Raw genomic sequence first — 18,210 nt, forward strand, 5'->3', positions numbered from 1 at the left:
CAAGCGTTATAAATACTAGGAAGCAATTTAAAGCATAACTCAGTTGAGTACTTCAACCTGAAGGAGCAACAAAAGGAAAAATGCCGGAACCGTCTAAAGCCGCGCCGAAGAAAGGCTCGAAGAAAGCGGTCACAAAGACCGCCGGAAAAGGAGGCAAAAAACGCAGAAAGTCTAGGAAGGAGAGTTATGCGATTTACGTGTATAAAGTGCTGAAGCAAGTGCATCCTGACACTGGCATATCATCTAAGGCGATGGGTATCATGAATTCGTTCGTCAATGACATCTTTGAACGAATTGCTGGTGAGTCGTCCCGTTTGGCTCACTACAACAAGCGCTCAACAATCACTTCCAGGGAGATTCAGACGGCTGTACGCCTTTTATTGCCTGGAGAGCTTGCCAAACACGCAGTGTCTGAAGGTACCAAGGCTGTCACCAAGTACACGAGCTCCAAGTGAAAACGCCTCTTCCTTTTAACCAACCCAAAGGCTCTTCTAAGAGCCACCCAAAACTAAATAAAAGAAGCTGTTCCATTTGTGTCAAGTGTGCATGTGTACGTGTGTGGCTGTTATCGGAACCCTGTAGATGTTGGGTGATCTTCTGTAGTGCGTTAAACGCTCTTTAGTAGGCTACAACATGTAACGACATGAATCAGAATTATTTCAAACAATCGTTCCGCGCATGTTTAAGTCAATTTTTTCTGTTTTTCTTCATGATGGAAAGGGATTGCAAGGGTTAATTATGCAGCAGTTGAGTCAACCAATCATTTCCTCTTTATGGGTTTCACTGCATGGTAGTTTTCAAATAGGTCCGCTCTTCATCTATAATAAGGCCTTGCAAAGCGATCAGTATTTCACATTGAGAAGCGACTGAAGAAAATCAGCAGGGATGTCTGGAAGGGGAAAAGGAGGTAAAGGTCTCGGGAAAGGTGGCGCAAAACGACATCGTAAGGTGCTTCGTGATAACATTCAGGGTATCACTAAACCAGCTATTCGCCGCCTCGCTCGTCGTGGTGGTGTGAAACGTATATCTGGTCTTATCTACGAAGAAACCAGAGGAGTCCTCAAAGTGTTCTTGGAGAACGTCATTCGCGATGCAGTCACATACACCGAGCACGCGAAACGAAAAACTGTTACGGCGATGGACGTTGTGTATGCCCTAAAACGTCAGGGGCGCACATTGTATGGTTTCGGAGGTTAGGTTGACCCGTATCAATAGTAAATCAAAGGCTCTTTTAAGAGCCGCCCATACAATCTGTGGAAGAGTGCATTTCCATTGATGCATGTTACTTGTTAGCTAGTAGAACTATTATTAATGGGATAAAACGTAAAAGTTGTTTGACTACGTCCATATCAGATCTTCGGGCATAAACCCGGCTGAACGGGTTTTTTTTTTTATTGTTCCTGCCTCTAGACGTAATAAATGAAAGTTGTGTACACGCATCAAAGTGTATAACTGGTCGATTGTATTACTGAATAAGCAGACTTTCTACTCACAAAGCTTACAAGATACACGTATAATATAATGGCCATTCAGTGCCATAGTTTAAGAACAGTAACATGTAGCCACACTACTGTCGCTGAGATTTTACTCCTAACGCCATATGGGTAAAGATCGCCGATCTATTAGGCATTTACTCATTTGAACACAATAGCCGTAACAGCCAAGAATTTGAGACGGTGCATGTCGATAATGCCATTTGTCTGAGCAAATTGTCATGTTTGTCAAGTAACTCTACTATAGGCCTATGTAGGAATTATGTTAAGTGGACAACTACTTTACCAAAGGTATCAAACTATGACAAATTTAACGTGGAGGTTCGCACTTCCGCATACATATAATATAGCTTCAGTTACTCTGTTCAGGGAATTGTTGAATCTTATTTAGGAACAAAGTGACCACCATTTCGAAACCATATCACTAACGGTACGACGTGAATCTATTTGTATAAAGGGAATCAAATATTATCCAAGAAAAGGGTCGATGTGGCTGCAGGCTTTTTGTTTTAGTCCAGGTTTTAGACACCTGATTATATCAAGGTCTTGATTGAAGCCCATGATTAGTTAATTAGTCGAATCAGGTGTATCGCTGGAATAAAATAAAAATCTGCACCCACATCGGCCTTTTTCGGATAAGATTTGACACTTCTGACACAATTGGACACTATTTTGCTCAATTAAAATGGCTGAACACGTGTCATTTCCTAATATTTTCCTGAAACATTTTAACACAATGGCGGATCATCATTTGCTTTGTCTTTTATTTCTTTAGTATGAAGCAAATTCATTTCAGTGGCCATTTGTCCATACTTATACCAGTCAGGAGCCAATTGAGTCGCCTCAGTCTTCAGTTTGATTTGTTAAAAATTGTTATTTCTCTTTATGTAGCCTATTAGTTTGCAATACACGTAGCCCAATGTGAATTGGCATATAGGACTTTCGTTATTCACATCATCCATAGCTGTTACTGACATGCTGCTCTTAAGAGTAAATGATCCATCAAAACGTAAAAAGCTTAATTAAGAAAAAATATCAGCTTATTAAAATTCCGGTAGGCTACTACAATTGTGGTTGGAAGGAAATTCTGCATACATATGGGTCTCGCAGGACCTAGTTTTAGAAACACTGGCCTAATATCACAAACTGATAAAATGTCAGGACAATATACATCTGCATGTGTAACAATAGCAAGCGCTCACGTGAAAGTACCCGAAAAAAATATTGAATGGCAGGTTTCAACACATCTGTTATATCAGTCCCAAAAGAAACGAAAGAATACCCTAAAATTAAACGTGAAGTGAAATAAAATCACTAAATAAAAATGATCAAACAAGGAATGCTCCATGCCGATTAGGAAGGAATGAAAGGGCGACCAATGATGAGCTGTGTTAACTACGCCTTAGATAAAGTGTTTGAATTTCTACATGTTTAACAGTTTAACTTTAAAACTGCTACTAAAATGCAAAGTAGAATCTTTTCTGTGGCGTCGAATTGTTATTTAGAATTTTAGGTGGAACGTTAATGATATTATTTCTGAAACAATGGAAGAAGTGGAGTCGGAGCAGGATAGTTTCCCGGCGATGTTCAGAATCTTTTCGTGTTTCTAGAGAAACTCTAGAGGCGATATATGTTTAACCTTCTGGCACCTAAAGCATACCGATGTTTAATATTGGTGCACATGTTTTATTTAGCTTACATGTACTTATTTGACTCAGAAATTTGAAGTTTTCTTTGAGAAGAAAACACAACCCAAGAGTATTTTCTTGTACTCGGAGCCGCTGTACAGATAGTTGAGTCTACAGGGTTCTCATCTTGCATTTAAGTTCCGCCCTTTGCTGTATGTCGTGAATACAGCGTCTGACTGACATTCGGTCCAGGAGAGAAAAAAAACACTTCTACACTTCAGGGATGGCAGAAACCGCTCCAGCACCCCCCGCAGCTTCTGCGAAGAGTCCTAAGAAGAAATCTGCTGTCAGAAAAAAGAAAAGTGGTCCTAGCTTGTCCGATCTTATTTTGAAAGCAGTTTCTGAATCAACGGAACGTAAAGGGTTATCTGTTCCTGCCATAAAGAAGATTTTGACAAGTTATAATTTCGATGTAGAGAAAAATAAAAGCCGTTTCAGAACTACATTGAAGACCCTGGTGGATAAAGAGGCTTTAGTGCAGGTAAAGGGAACTGGCGCTTCAGGGTCCTTCAGAGTTGGGAAGAAGTTGCAGGCAAAGAAGACTACGCAGAAAAAGCCCCCTCCTAAAATTAAGAAGCCGGCAGCAAAGAAGCCAGTGCCCAAGAAAACGAAGAAACCGGCAGCCAAGAAACCCGTGGCTAAAAAAACTACAAAGGCTGTAAAGAAGCAGGTAGTAACTAAGAAGACAAAGAGTCCGATTAAGAAAGCCAAAAAGACTGTTGTGAAGAAAGTATCTCAATCCCCCAAGAAGGCCAAGACGGCTAAGAAAAAACCGATAAAGAAGACCAAACCCAAGAAGACAGCCTCCAAAAAGAAGTAAACGGCCAGTTGATACAATTTAAAAAAACCAAAGGCTCTTATAAGAGCCACCACAATTTCCAAAAAGTAGACTATCCATTTGTTTGTGAATTGTGTTCTCTTTTCAATGTTTATGAGACATGTAGGCCTATGTTATTGTTCAACTCTGCATAAACAGTTTAATTTGTTTAATTTAAAATTTAAACCCTATCTAGGCCTACTGTCGAATATGCAGAGGCTTTTACATATATCAACAGTTCTAAAATTAGTTGGATAAAAGAGAACACCTGACATGGAGTCCCATATAACATAGACTACTACTGAATTCAAGACTGGCCCATTGCCCATAAATTATTGGTATTGCATGACCTAACCCTAAGAGGGCTAACTTTAAGTCGCCTTCACAAGTAGATAAGTCTGATTTCTTCAAAATATGGGCAGGCACGGGATAGGACAGTGCTTAAAGACAATTGAAATGTGATAACACATGCAGGCTGTTTTTTCTATTTCTTTTCAATTAGATTCCGTATTAATGCATTTTTTTTACAGGGAATCTAGAGCGGGAATAACGTTATAGGCTAGTCTACACTGCATGACAAGCTTCCTATTTGAAAAATGTGCCATGTTGACACATCCAGAAACTAGAGTGGAACAAAATGTTGCAATCGGTCGGCCGTTAAATTCAAGTTACTGCACGCCGCCGGTAGACGATTATTACGCGCCCATAGGGTTTCACACATTTCTACCAACGCCTAAAAGGATTGACTTCATTGGTTGGAAAAGGTGCGAACCACATCATTGGGATGGGGAGGGTTTTTTTTTCACTAGCCAATGATTTTTCGTTTAAGCGTGCTTCTTGCATGTGCTACCGTTTATGGAAACGTCACGTTCCCAAGACATTTGAGTAAGGGTCAGTTAACGGCTGGACCTTAGCAGAATCATGAGGAAAACCCATATGGTTTAAAATAGGAAATATAACGTATTTCTCTATAGCCTGATAGTGTCCTGTAACATAGTGTCCTGTAGCATTATACTACTGGGTCTTAGGGAGACTGGCATTTCCCTGACATTTTCATCTACACCATGGGAAATCTGTACATTTTGAGTCAATTTTTACCAACTTGTGGGACATCCTTGTCATGGCTGAATGGTGTATGGAATGGAACAATCGTTGTAAAACATACCTGTCACCTCATACTGTGGCAGCTAATATACCCATTACTGCCATCATGGAAATAAATGTGAATTGTAATTTGTACTGGATTTTTTTTATTGAAAAAATGTTCATACTGAATGCTATTAAAAAAATAACTGATTGATCACTGGCATCAGTTAAGCACAAATGCTGCTTCACTGATATTATTTGGCGTGTTTACAATGCAGATAGTATTCACACACTAATGCACAATATTTGTTTAATTTATTAGGCCTATATTTAATATAAGGTGCATCTATTGCTAAGTGAAAATGCAATAAATTCTTATTAAATTAAACATACTTTTGGTTGCCACATTGTGATAGTGCAAACAAAGTAGGATCTATTGAGATAACATGCTGAATTAATCCAGAGAGTATGACTGAATTGCATGAGTCTGAGTATCTGATTAAGAACATCAGTTCCATTAATCACTTGGAGCATCCAAATATTATATATCCAGTAACCTTATACCATCTGGTTATATGCTTATAGCAAATGTACTTTTTACTATGATTTTGATTCATTTACAAAGTATATCTCTCAAGTCACATTTACACATTCATGACCTTCTTAAACGCCTGTGGCAATCTCCCTGTTTTACCCATATTGTTTTCTTCCTCTTCACAGGCCATTCCTCTCCAGTACCTTTCCATTGTTCACCTTCAGTTACATACATAGTTTTGTTATAAACACATTAAAATGCATTTTAGATAGTATTATCATTAGCGAGCTAAATTTATATCACACAGGGCAATAACAAAGCGTCACTTCTGAAGCCCTTGAAGTACCTGAGCTCTTGCTGAAAACAAGTGTCCACTGCAGTCTCTCTCTTGGTTCAATTCCTACTAAAATCTTTTCTTTGACAGTCTTTATTTATTTATTTATTTATTGATTAATTTATTTTTATGTACAGTAGGCTATACGCCATTGTAGTCAAAGTCAAAATGAAGGCAGATCTCTGCCATTCTTTTTTTCTAGGCGACTAGCTAGCCATAGTATAATTTCTGCAGAATCTCTGCTCTGACAGATCTGTGAACGCACGGCATGATTGAGAGGCAGAGAGTTGTCCTGACCGGACTTCTTGCAGAGAGGTGTCTTGATTGGTTGTTAACATTCAGGCAAGGAGAATTTTAGAGAAGGCTGATTTCAGAGCCAAGGGTCAGAGAAAGTTAGATTATTATTATTTAAAAAATAATAATTTATTGATATCTGTCAGGATGTGAAGGAAATTTCGCCAAATATGAACAAAGGTGTTCTAAAAACTATACTGCACCATTATGACAAAACGTCCTGTACTGTAGACTACGTTTGGCCTAAATTCTTGAAACGTTGATTTGTTTCGTACACTGTAATTAATGCAGACTACGCCAGATGGCAGTATATCATTGAATAGGTTTCTAGGTAGCACAATTGAGTGTTTGGTGAACAGAATTAAGAAAACGCATGAAGTTGCTGGTACAGTCAAGTTATCTGTCGACTTCATTTAGTAGTAAACTATGCCACATAATTCAAGATTGTATTCTATCGTAATGTTCTACTATGTTAATTTTGACCACAGAGGCAAGGAAACGTAATACGAGAAAAACAAGGAATCATATGATTTTATTTTGGGAGATGATTTAGTAACAGCAATGACAATGTCAGCAATAGAAGTCCTTCAATTGAAAGTATCGCTCTTCAATGTTGTAGACCAAAATGTCTAAACTGTAATCGAACGGTGCATCCTGTGCACCCTGTGAACGTACTCCCAAATTTCAAGCCTTGTTCTTATACTGTGAAATTGTGGCCTGTGCTTTTAATTAACGGTTTGGTGATAGGGTTCAACAAAAGAGGAATATAACCAGAAATACGGTTCTAGGGATCAACTTGCATCCACAAGTAAAGCACGTAGACCGTACCGATGACGTTGCTATTCCTGTGAGATGGAGCATCGTGCCATTGCCTGATAATTTTTTGGCTACTTTTCCTGTTGAAAAGTTATTTGGGATAACGATGAGGTCATTACTGCCGTGGGCGTAACGGGGCAGTTGCGCGAGGCGTGACTTGGTCTGCAACTCCACTGATAATCCTGGATGTAGTGAAGGTCTTGTCGAGAAAGTCCACTGAAGAAAAAAAGGAAGAAAACTTCGGAAGACCTGTAGATACCGGGTCAGGAATACCGCTCGCTGACCACTGCATCAGCGATACAAAGTGATATCCGAAGTCCCTTTTTTGCTGGTTTTTCGTCACCAAATTTCAAATTACGTAAGTGTTCATTTTTTTTAAATGTTCTGGTATTTGATTAAATCGGTGGTTTGCTTAATCGAGGATGAGAGAAAAGCTCGAGTCGTCGTTGGACATTTTCCTCATCTTTCCTCCGTTACACTTTTGCTCGTATTGCTCATCTGCGTTCTACACGAAAGTGAAAGCATAGGCTTTAGCACGTTTAATAGCTGTATCGGTTGAGGTGATTCCCTGACTTGATTGTTTTACTTTTTCAAAAACATGGTTGAATGGTTTTATTGTTTCCACAGATGGCATTGTGCAAATTTAAGCGTGAAAGTTGATTAGTTCTCTTTAGTACATATTCACGGCGGGATGCATTGAACTACTGAAATGCATGATTTAGGCTACCGGCGTTTAATTCTAGTGTTGCGCAGGTTTAGCGTCTTGCACTGATGTTTCCAATGCCGTTTTATTTTTATTTTTCTAACGGCATTATGTCAGAAACTATCATCCTGTTATTTAACAGCACGCAGAGTTTATTAGATGTTTAAGGTATTTGCTATGGTGACATATTCACTGTGGAGCAATCCCAGCTCATTTTAAGAAAAGTTCTTCTGCATTTTACTGGAAGTGGGGAGAAAGAATGGCAGGGTTATGAAATGGGAGTGCTGACGAAATTAAATATCCTAAACCCCCCCCAGGGCAGTGGCCCTTCGTGGGCTTATCAGTATTCTTTGGACAAAGTTGCAATGCACCATTGTTGTGAGTTAGGGCTGTTGTTGAGTGCTTAAATATTGAGATGCGTGCCTTGGAGAAAAGAAAATACGTGTCCATATATATGTTTCTCTGTTTATCTCAATATCCTAAGTAGTGACTAAAGGGTAGGAAAAAAGACAAAAATATATTACTAATCTGGAGGGTTGTGTGCTATATAATGTGCCAAAAACCACATTTTCAAAATGAATGTATTTGTTGTAGGAGCAGACTCTGCAGTAAGGCAGTTCCAAATCAGTTTACTGATAGAAATGTTCCACCTAATATCTAATAGAGTGTCTCTTTATTTTGTTACCAAAGAAGAAAATCCATGCATTACACATCAAAGATCTCAAAGCACTTTCTGATTGGGTAGGGACTAGGGAGAGTAAAACTACATCAGCTGACATTGAATAATGTAAAGAATTCTTTTGCCCGTTAAACTGGAAGGTGATTAAATTGATTTAGAGAGACCCTTTGGGAATTTGGCCTGCACGTCGAGGAACCCCCATTTTACTTTTAAGTGTCAGGATTCAGAGTGATCCCGCTGAGTCAGGAACGTCAGCGTGATTGTCCTGTAAAACCTGAGACAGCAACTCTTGCTGCACAATGCCCCTATCGCTACAGTGGGTTTCTGCTGGGCACAGAGGAAAGACTGCCCCCTTTTGGCTCTCCAACGAACACTTCCAGCAGCATCCTGATTTTTCCTTCCCAAAAACTATTTCTAGTTTTAGCCATTACTCAATAGAACGTTTCAGGGTGATATGGCAGCTGGAGACTAGAGACAAAAGCTGTCCAGTTTTACAAAAACATGATAAGAAGCTGTAAAGAAATGCCCGGGTCAGCTCCTCAGACAGGAAAACAGCTTGTAGTTACTAGAGGAGGCCATAAACAGAAAATGAGGCATTTTAGATTTCTGCCTGGATCCCTGTCTTTGTTTGATTGGCTCATTCTAGGTGACTGTCGTTAGAGCCCTTTGCTTTCCAGTTCTCATCATCTTTTTTTAGCACACATTTACTGAACTATACTCTATCCTTAGTATCATAAAGTTGTTCAGATTAATGTTGCAAGAGCAATATAAAATTTATTTATTTATTTATTTATTTATTTTACAGCTAAACTGTATGAAACACTTTGATGGGCAAAATGTATCTGCATGCATTCCTAGCAAAGAAAGTTACAGCTTCAACACCATCACCTTCAGGGATGCATTCCCCTGGTATCCCACTCCTGTTGTGAGGCTGACTTCCCCGAGGACTCACTTGTGGGCACTTTCATAGCACAACTCACAGAAGTCTTGGAAAGCAAAACATTCCTCATGTACAGCCCAACAACCCCCACAGGAACAGGGAGTCTGAGCATGTTGGAGATAAAATGCAAAGATGGGAAAGTAGATAGAAAGTCAGCATGATCCCACATGTACCAGTTATTAATATGACATGTAGCATACGTTTAGTTCAGCATGGGTGCTCACCAAGAATACACTCAGTGGAAAAAAGCTCAAACACGTAGCTTCATCTTGGTTTTGTAGCCGCCTTTGGCTTTGTAATGCGGAACCACGGCCACATTATGTCAGGGAAAGAGGGAGGCCTGAGAAATGGAAAATTTTCAAATAGTTGTGGAGTATTTCAACTTTCTTTGTCAGAGGACAGTTTTTAATTATGTGTTTTCAATATTAGGGCCTAGTACATTGCAGAATGTACCTAGGGAAGAAGTGAGGACACAATGCTAATTTAGATGGTTCATTGCACAAATATAATCCTTTTTTTTGCTAATGGCATGCTGTGATCATTGCTTGTGCACTTTAAGCTTCACTGCTTACTAGTTCAACACCAAATTGATTTAAGCTGCTACTACTAATCTAAAAAAACACTCTATGGTTTTACACATGGCTGCCTCACCAATGTTCTTCAGTACCTATATGTCTTCTTGCACCCTCAAATTAAGTATAAATTTTTAATATTGTAGAGATCTAACCAGGCTCTTGAATGATGGATTATGTTGCAATGCCAACAATGCTGAGCTTTGTGGTTTCCTTCACTGTATGGAAACTAACAATGCTTGTGTGTCCATTGATATGGATGTTCTTCAAGTGTTGTGTGGTGCCCTGCTTCACTTCCCCAAAAAGAAGTACTGTAGTTGGTTTGTGAGTCAACGGCATCTTTATTCTTGAACTCACAAATACAGCCCTTTGAAGACAGTTTGTGGTTTTTCCTTTGCTCAGACAAGGAGAAAATAATTTAGACTACAGCGGACAAAAGTCCTGTTTGATGAAACAACTGGAAACCATGCAGTATAGGGATTTGAGTGGGAGGAAATCTTGGTAATTTCCTCTAGGTTTTATAGTATTCTCGGCCTTTTCCTGTCTTAACCCTGACTGGTCCTTAAAGTTGAACTTAAGGTTGATCTTGAATTGATAAGATGCTTCAGTACACTTCAGAATTAATTCTGCCGCTGCTATCAGCAGTTACATCAATGAATAAAAGTCAGCCAGTATCTGTGGCAACCATATATGCCCAAACCAAAACACCTACCACCACCATTGTTTCACAGATAGGGGGGGAGTCTTTGGATCTTAGCCAGTTCCTTTTGGCCTTGCAGTGTAGCCTTTGTAGTTCTGTTCGTGGAGCCTTCTGCGTACAGTAGTCACTGACAAATCCACACCTGCCACCTGAAGAGTGTTTCTGACCAGTCAGAGAGGTGCATGATGGTTTTTCTTCATTATGGTGAGAATTCTTCAGTCATTTAATGTAGAGGTCTTCCTTGGCCTACCACTACCACTTAGGCTGCACTGATAAAGGATGTGTATGCTCTTCATTTTTTAAAACCTTTTTGATCCTCTAATTGAAAAATTTTTTTTTGGTTTCTTAAAGACAGCTCAGTTCAAAGGCTCTGCTGCAAGTTGCATCGTATGTTTTTCATCAGCTTGTCTAAGAAATGTTAGGTCACGAGAAACCCCCACCTCCTTTCAGATATACAGTTTCATGTTTTGTTTTGTAGGGGAGTCTTTAAGGTAGTGAAATCAAACAGTCTCTTTGTTTCAGGTTTTGTGCAGTAGACAAGTGAAGACACAAAGAGGAGACAACTACTTTTGAAATAAGCTGTCTAATTTTCTTTGAAAATGAATTTGAGGAACTGTATATGACACATCAATTGCATATTTATCATGCATTAAGAAACAAATCTTTCAGGAAGACATGAAATGAAGAAAGCGACATTAATTACACGGCCTTTGGTCTTCAAACATGGCCAAAGCTTCAACAGCAGCTTTGTACAGAAGCTCTCTTCACTTTTACTTATTTTTATTTTTGCTTATTTGATTTGCAGTCCACATGGACTTAATTGGCTCGCAGATATTTTCTCTAATTCCACACACACAGGATCAGTTGGTCAAATGAAATGTCATGAGCTGGATCCGAAAGCTTTGAAGCTTCTTCTCTGTATCATTTTTGTTCAAAAACTCTCTGCTATGCGAAACATTTGTGTAAGTCGCTCTGGATAAGAGCGTCTGCTAAATGCCTGTGATGCAATGTAATGTAAACCATCTTTTTGTCCTGACATTTCTCCAAAGGCACAAAGTGCAGAAGAGCACTGACGTGTGATGTTCTCTCTTGTCTTTATGCACCAGGTAACTGCTGAGTCTCTGAGTAGCCGCTGCTATGCGAGCCCCCTGTTCTCTTACCTGCTGTGTGACCGCCCTCCTGAGCCTGTGGGCCCTGTGCCAGGCTCAGTATGACGAATGGGGATACCCGCAGGGCTACGCCGAGCCCGCGGAGGAGCACTACAAGGTCCCGGAGCTGCCCCCGGACACGCCCAGGATCCAGCTGCGTCTGGCCGGGGAGAAGCGCAAGCACAACGAGGGCCGCGTGGAAGTGTTCTACGAGGGGGAGTGGGGCACCGTCTGCGACGACGACTTCTCCATACACGGCGCCCAGGTGGTGTGCAGAGAGCTGGGCTACCTGGAAGCCATCTCCTGGTCACCGGGCTCCAAATACGGCAGAGGAGAAGGTGAGGGGGGGCAAGGGGCCTGGTCCAGATGCCGTTGTGAAAGGACGCAATGCAGGGATGCACATCTCCATTCTGGGATTGCCAGTGTGTTTGTGGAACCATAATTCAAATTTTTTCTAAACAAGTGTATGTACCAGAGCTGGTTCACTCCTGTGTAGGACCACAGTGAAACATTTTCCAAAAGGATACGTGTGTCTGTAGGAGTAACTCATGCTTTCATATTACATAATAATTTGGCTACTTAAAGAATTAAGAAACAGATCTCTCATTGTGAATCACTTGTATATATTTCTTATTTTCCTAAACAAACCATATCCATATCTTTGACATAATGAAACAGTATTCTCTTGAGCACTTATCCAATCACATAATAGTCAGTTTTTATGTTTTCATTGGTTTTCAACAATTTCTATGGAATGCTTCATCTTGTAAGTTTTCCTCTCACTTGGTTTGTCTCCAGCTTAGCATGTTGTATGGATGTAATTGAAAGTGGAGCTCATACCACAGAAATCAAATGTAATTTGGGGAAATATTTGGGGGGAAATGTATGGAATATTGACATAAATGGTCAGAGAAACCTATAATCTCATCCTCAATTTTATAAACTGGTTAGAAAATGATACCTGATGAGTTGCTCAACTCTGCAAATTCAGCTGGAGGCCACAAATGCAACACTCAGACTGTAGAGCCCTGAAACAGTTACTAATCAAACCCAGATGAGTCTGATTGCTGCAATTAACCTGCTGAGGACTCATATGTTCCTGTAAAGAAGGTTCAATTCCTGCTGTAAATAAGATGAATAAGATTCAGCCCATCTCTTGAGCTTTGCTGTGATGGACCGTTAGGAACACAATCTGCACACCTCAATTAGGCAACATTTACTCAAATTCATAAGTCATTTAAAGCATGCGTGTACAGTATCTATGCACATATGTATGATGTTTAGAGTTATGCAACATTTTGTAAACCCACTTTCTAAAATGTTGCATTCCTTTAAACATCATAAACATCATCACAATGATCTGTGGTTTTAGTTTTAGAGAGGTGCTTTTCTGAAATACATCTGTGGAAAGGGTTAGTGACAAAATACCTTCTGTATTGAAATACACAGCGCATTCCAAATTTCCTGCTGTCCTTGGTTTAACAAATTATTGATAATTAACTTTAATTTTAATGAACAACATCAACAGCATTGAAACAATAATATTTTGGCTGAAGCATTCAGCTACCTTATTCAAACAACTGACCTTGTTGAGTCTTATTCAGAGTAATGCACTGCGCATCTTTAAAAAAACTTTTTTTCTGAAAAAAGCCTTTAAAGATCATCTCAGGCTCCAGTATAAAACATGAACTATTATGTACCTGTTGTTATCTGCCATTGGATTTGTGTATATCCATATTAAGTTTGAAATAAGCACAGTTTTTCTTCAAAAAAAGAAGAACACTTCTAAAAGAAATAAAGTCATGGATTTCATTAAACATAACTATGTCCAACTATCCACTGCCCCCAGGTCATATTTGCTCATAAAATAGCAAAAAGTGGCTTTTTGAAAATAAATTCATGGGTGAAGTTGCACACTTTTATTATTCAGACTTTGCCTGCTGAGAGAACCTGAAGATAGAGTGATAATTTGTTTATCTTTTCCCAAAGGTTTTCAAATGTGTCTTTATTTATTTATTCATATTTAGTATGGGGTGGAGGGATTCATCCAGTTGACCTCTGCAGGGGTGGGGTTTGCCACATCTGGCTCCATTGTCCTCTGTTATAATTCACCCTTTGCTTCTCAGGCCGTATCTGGTTTGACAATGTCCACTGTACGGGGAAGGAGAAGACCCTGGCCCTGTGCTCCTCCAATGGCATCGGGGTCTCCGACTGCAAGCACACGGAGGACGTGGGGGTGTTGTGCAGTGACAAGAGGATTCCAGGCTTCAAGTTCGTCAACACCCTCACCAACAGCGTGGAGGTAGATGGTCTCCTCAGTCTTTCCCACTTGAGCAGTCGAACGAAACGTCTGTTTAAATCCATGGTGCTGCTGTTATTTCCCTTTCTGCTTTTGGTTTTCCACTGGCAGCCGCCCCTGTTCTCCAGACTGTTTGCAGAGATAGTCTACGTGCAGGAGCGTAAATGACTAATTTTTTTTTTCTCAATATGAAACAGATGGGGGAAAACGCTGAGCTTGAACTGATAACCTGTTATCAGAATGAGGGTGTTTATTAGATCACTGCGTGGTGATTGGCTGGCAGTGTTTCAAAGTGATGAGGAAGCTGAAAAGTTGCAGGTCTGAATGAAAGTTTGGCCATTATTGCTCTAGCCTTGATGAAGTTCTTAATAAACTTGGCTTAGTAAGGTGCAGTGCAGTGTGTAAGTATTTGGACAGTGACACAATTTCCGCTGTTTTGACTCCAGCACATTGAATTGGAAATTAATTCTACTTTTCAGTTGCGGGTTTACTTTCTTGTCGTGCTCTGACCAACAAAACTGAAACTAAACAAAATGAAAATCAAAACTTGCTGCCTTGGTGTATGTGTTCCCAGTCTCGGCCCAGAACTGTGGAGAGAAATACACCTTTGAGCACCTGGGCTGATTAGTTAACGTAACCCAGGTGCGTGTGCTCTCTCCACCAGCTGGCGTTGCCGATAACAATCTGCTTCTCCAGCGGACCGAATGCCACAGTAAGCTATGTAACTCACCCTGGAAACTGCTAGGAGAATGAATCTTAAGAAGTAAAGAAATAGGAATATTATTGATGTGAGCATAATAACTATGACTATATTACAAAGAGACAAGTGATGGGCACATCCCACATGCTTTATTGTAACATATGCTTTCCTTTTAGAAACAGCTGTGTTCACGTTAAGTAAGCACGCGTTGTTGGTAGTAAAATACATGACGTTGTATGGCAGGCTGTCATTTCCTGCTCTAAGTGTTATATTTGAAGTCCTACAGAGAAAGTGGCCCTAATTGGTGAGTGAAAGGTGTCTTGCGTTTAAAAAGGCAAGCTGGCTCATAACTTGCAATGTGTTCACAGTGGGGTCTGGGAGCTCCGAATTGTGTGAGGTCATGCGTGACTTAACGCAACGCAACGTGCAGTGGTTTTTCATACACCCTGTAGGCCTCTTCAGCGGGGCCTCGTGTTGAACCTGCGACTATAAAACCGCACACTATCTGGCCACGAGTTTTCGCCTTCTGTGAGCAAGATGCTTATGTCAGCATGTTGGACCCCAGTCTATGAAACCAAATTTTATCTGGACACAAGACAGGCCATCTGTGAGTAAGAAACTTAGCAGAAACTGTTTGTGTGGAAGAAATGGCCTGCATGGCTTTTGGACTACCCCATATTGCGTTTCTAAAACCAGGCCTGAAGAGAAGAAAAACACTTCAGGAGAAAAGTCCAGAGGATGGATTTACCAATAGACAGACTGTGTTGTGATCGACTGCCTTCCTCCACATTTTCTGGGTGGAGTATTGTTTTTCTGGGCTTTTAACTTTCTTAAGTAGTGTCCAGTGATGGGTTGGCGTGGCTCTCATCTGGTTCAAGCCTAAGCATTATGTGTTCTTTTATTAGAGGTGGAGACCTTTGTAGAGTTCCCATTGTTCATACTGCCCTTGTATTAATCAAGACCAGATGAATGAATGAAGTATGCATCAGTTTACTCTGTCCTGAGTAGCCCCTGCAGAGGTCACTTTGACCACAGTTGTATTTAGAATTGATGGGGAAAAGATTCAGAGTAAAATGACTGAGGAAGTAATCCAAAGGAATACTGCCATGTGAAAATGATACATGGAGATCCCAAGCGACTTACCCAGCTGAGGCACTTAATCTTATCTCAGTGAGGTCCTGTTTGAAATGGAATCCAGACTTTGTTAAGCTGATTGTGATTTAATGTTTGAGAAGGAGGGTGAGACACATCTGGCCACAGCAGCCAATCTGCAGGGTTCTCCCTGCCTCGGTGCTGAAGAGCAGCAGGTCGATCATGTGCCTGCTATCTGCCTCTACTAGCTGCCCCGGTTGTGCCATCCCCTGGCACGGTGACTGCTCAGCCCAGTTGGCAGCTTGCAGAGTGAAAAGAATCCACTACTGGTGTCACAGGATTTCTAAGGATTTACTTCCTAGTTTGTGTCCTCCTGAAATGAGAGCAGACAGTGCAGCAACGGGGCAGGACAGGTTAGGGTCTAACCAACAGCTCTATATTCCATTTAGGGGGAGAAAAGGAAAAAAAAACGGGGGGTTTAAAACTTTCTGCCTGAAGCGATTCGAATAAAGGAGCAGGTACAGGGGTTTAGGAGACACAGGGGAGCAGGCCAGGAGACGTCTAGACGGAGCCAGCCTCCGTCTTCTTCGGCCGAGGTGTACGCGGAAGAATGAGACTCAGCTTTTCCATCGCTGGGAGCGTACGTGGGTCTCTGCGTGACACTGTAAACACAGCAAGTTCACTCCCTGTCCCGCGCAAGCCGGACCCGCTAGCTTCCTCCGAGAATGTTAATAAGGTGATTCACTGCAGTTGGTCTTGCTTCAAAACCGGGAGGAATGACGACATGCCGGTGTGGTTTTGTGTGGAAGGTTGGGGGCTGGGGGTTTGGGGGGCAAAGAGATGAGAACACTTCACCCATTTATGGGAAGATGCCGTAGGGGGCTTTTGATAGGGCACACAGGAACAATTCATCAACTTGTTTGTCAGCCGCTAAGGAGGCAAATGTTGAAGGAATGAAACGAGAGTGACGTATCGCTTACAGCTAGCATGCGTGCGCTGCTGACCTTTGCCTGATGAAGGCAATTTCTGCAAATGTAAAATAATGAAGTCAAACTTTGTTATTACAGGCCAGTAGTAGCTTTTTAAATAGAGCTTTCTCATGCAAGTGGGCAGGATGTTTGAACTATGAACCTCTGATGCTATGATGATTTTAACGTTAATATTTATTCCTCCGAAATGCTGTTTAAGTTAGCGGATGTTTCCTTGCAAATATTTTCCCGGATTAACCCAGAGCTTTCAACTTACAGGGGAGAAGAGTGGTATGGTTTGAGTTTTTGTGTGGTTTGACCTGTGACAGAGCACATACATAGGATTCTTCTTCTAACCAATTTAAACTCTGCTACAAGAATAACAAGAGGCCTTCTCTTCTCTATATTTATGAAACTTTTTTGGCTCAGTATACTTCCCTGAATCCAAACCAGGTAGCACCCAGATGTATAAATGCAAGTCTTTATATTGACATTCCTTCCACAAATTCTGACTTAGTTACGTGTTAATACCATAGTCTATTTGACATTTTGTATTTAAGCCCTAAGATGCAAAAAAAAAGCAACTTCTTAAAGAGAAAAAATAATAATTGAATTCTGGGCATCTCTTTCATTTTTGCATCGAACCCAAATTTCCCGGTCATGGAAATGCACAAAAAATGATGAATCTGCATCAGTTTTCTGAATTGAGCTTTAGTGGGTGGAGATGATTTGTTTATTTTATGTACAATATTGTTCCCTGGGTGGAGCAATGGCACATTCCTTTTTTTCCTGACCCCTCTAAATTACAGTGAACCCCTGGTGGTGCAGGTCCCACATTCTGACACATGCAGCACGTTATTTTGAAGAGCATGATTTTGCATAGTCCAGATGATAGATTTTTCCAATGGCTTCTTGGATTTTGTTGAAAAGATACAGTCTAACTTAATTGCTTTATTAAAGCAAAGGCAAATCTGTGACAACTCAGAACCCGAACACATACATTTTGCCGTACAGCACAAAGTAGATATGTATTATTTCTAGTGATACCAGCTGTATCAATTTGACAGCTTCTGTATCTGAGTTATATTGTAATACCTGTTTACTTTATATGTAGGTTTGAACCATCCCATTGTGATACACTTTATCACTGGAGATCCAATTTGAAATGTATGCCTTGAAAACACATGGAAAACGGCAAATATATCTTCATTTAAGTAATTATTCAAATCCAACCATTTTTGTTGATGCCAAGGGTAGAGGGTTAAAGAGGTGGAGCAGAGGTAACATGTAAGCTGTTATGTAACAAAGATTTATTTGCATCTAGGCCATTATTTTCACCCCTTTAC

General features: G+C 40.5%; 4 protein-coding genes across 4 annotated transcripts in view; all 4 read left to right on the top strand.

The window, feature by feature from the left end:
* Window positions 1-27: 27 nt before the first annotated feature.
* LOC118206966 (histone H2B-like) lies at window positions 28-540 on the top strand. The gene has a single exon (XM_035380165.1). It carries the CDS (start codon window positions 81-83, stop codon window positions 453-455), a length of 375 nt encoding a protein of 124 aa, XP_035236056.1. The 5' UTR covers window positions 28-80; the 3' UTR covers window positions 456-540.
* Window positions 541-823: 283 nt separating this feature from the next.
* Window positions 824-1,306, top strand: LOC118206785 (histone H4). The gene has a single exon (XM_035379858.1). It carries the CDS (start codon window positions 886-888, stop codon window positions 1,195-1,197), a length of 312 nt encoding a protein of 103 aa, XP_035235749.1. The 5' UTR covers window positions 824-885; the 3' UTR covers window positions 1,198-1,306.
* Window positions 1,307-3,348: 2,042 nt separating this feature from the next.
* LOC118237177 (histone H1-like) lies at window positions 3,349-5,237 on the top strand. Its single transcript, XM_035435650.1, has one exon. The coding sequence runs from the start codon at window positions 3,405-3,407 to the stop codon at window positions 3,999-4,001; it is 597 nt and encodes a 198-aa protein (XP_035291541.1). The 5' UTR covers window positions 3,349-3,404; the 3' UTR covers window positions 4,002-5,237.
* Window positions 5,238-7,151: 1,914 nt separating this feature from the next.
* The window catches only part of loxl2b (lysyl oxidase-like 2b), a 36,554-nt gene continuing 25,495 nt past the window's right edge, over window positions 7,152-18,210 (top strand). Inside the window, exons 1-3 of the mRNA XM_035379218.1 lie at window positions 7,152-7,421; window positions 11,764-12,143; window positions 13,932-14,107. Coding sequence (XP_035235109.1) covers window positions 11,795-12,143; window positions 13,932-14,107 — 525 coding nt within the window. The 5' untranslated portion in view covers window positions 7,152-7,421; window positions 11,764-11,794. The remainder of the gene's footprint in view (window positions 7,422-11,763; window positions 12,144-13,931; window positions 14,108-18,210) is intronic.

This window comes from Anguilla anguilla, chromosome 10, assembly GCF_013347855.1.
Source record: "Anguilla anguilla isolate fAngAng1 chromosome 10, fAngAng1.pri, whole genome shotgun sequence".
NCBI classification, from domain to species: Eukaryota; Metazoa; Chordata; class Actinopteri; order Anguilliformes; family Anguillidae; genus Anguilla; species Anguilla anguilla.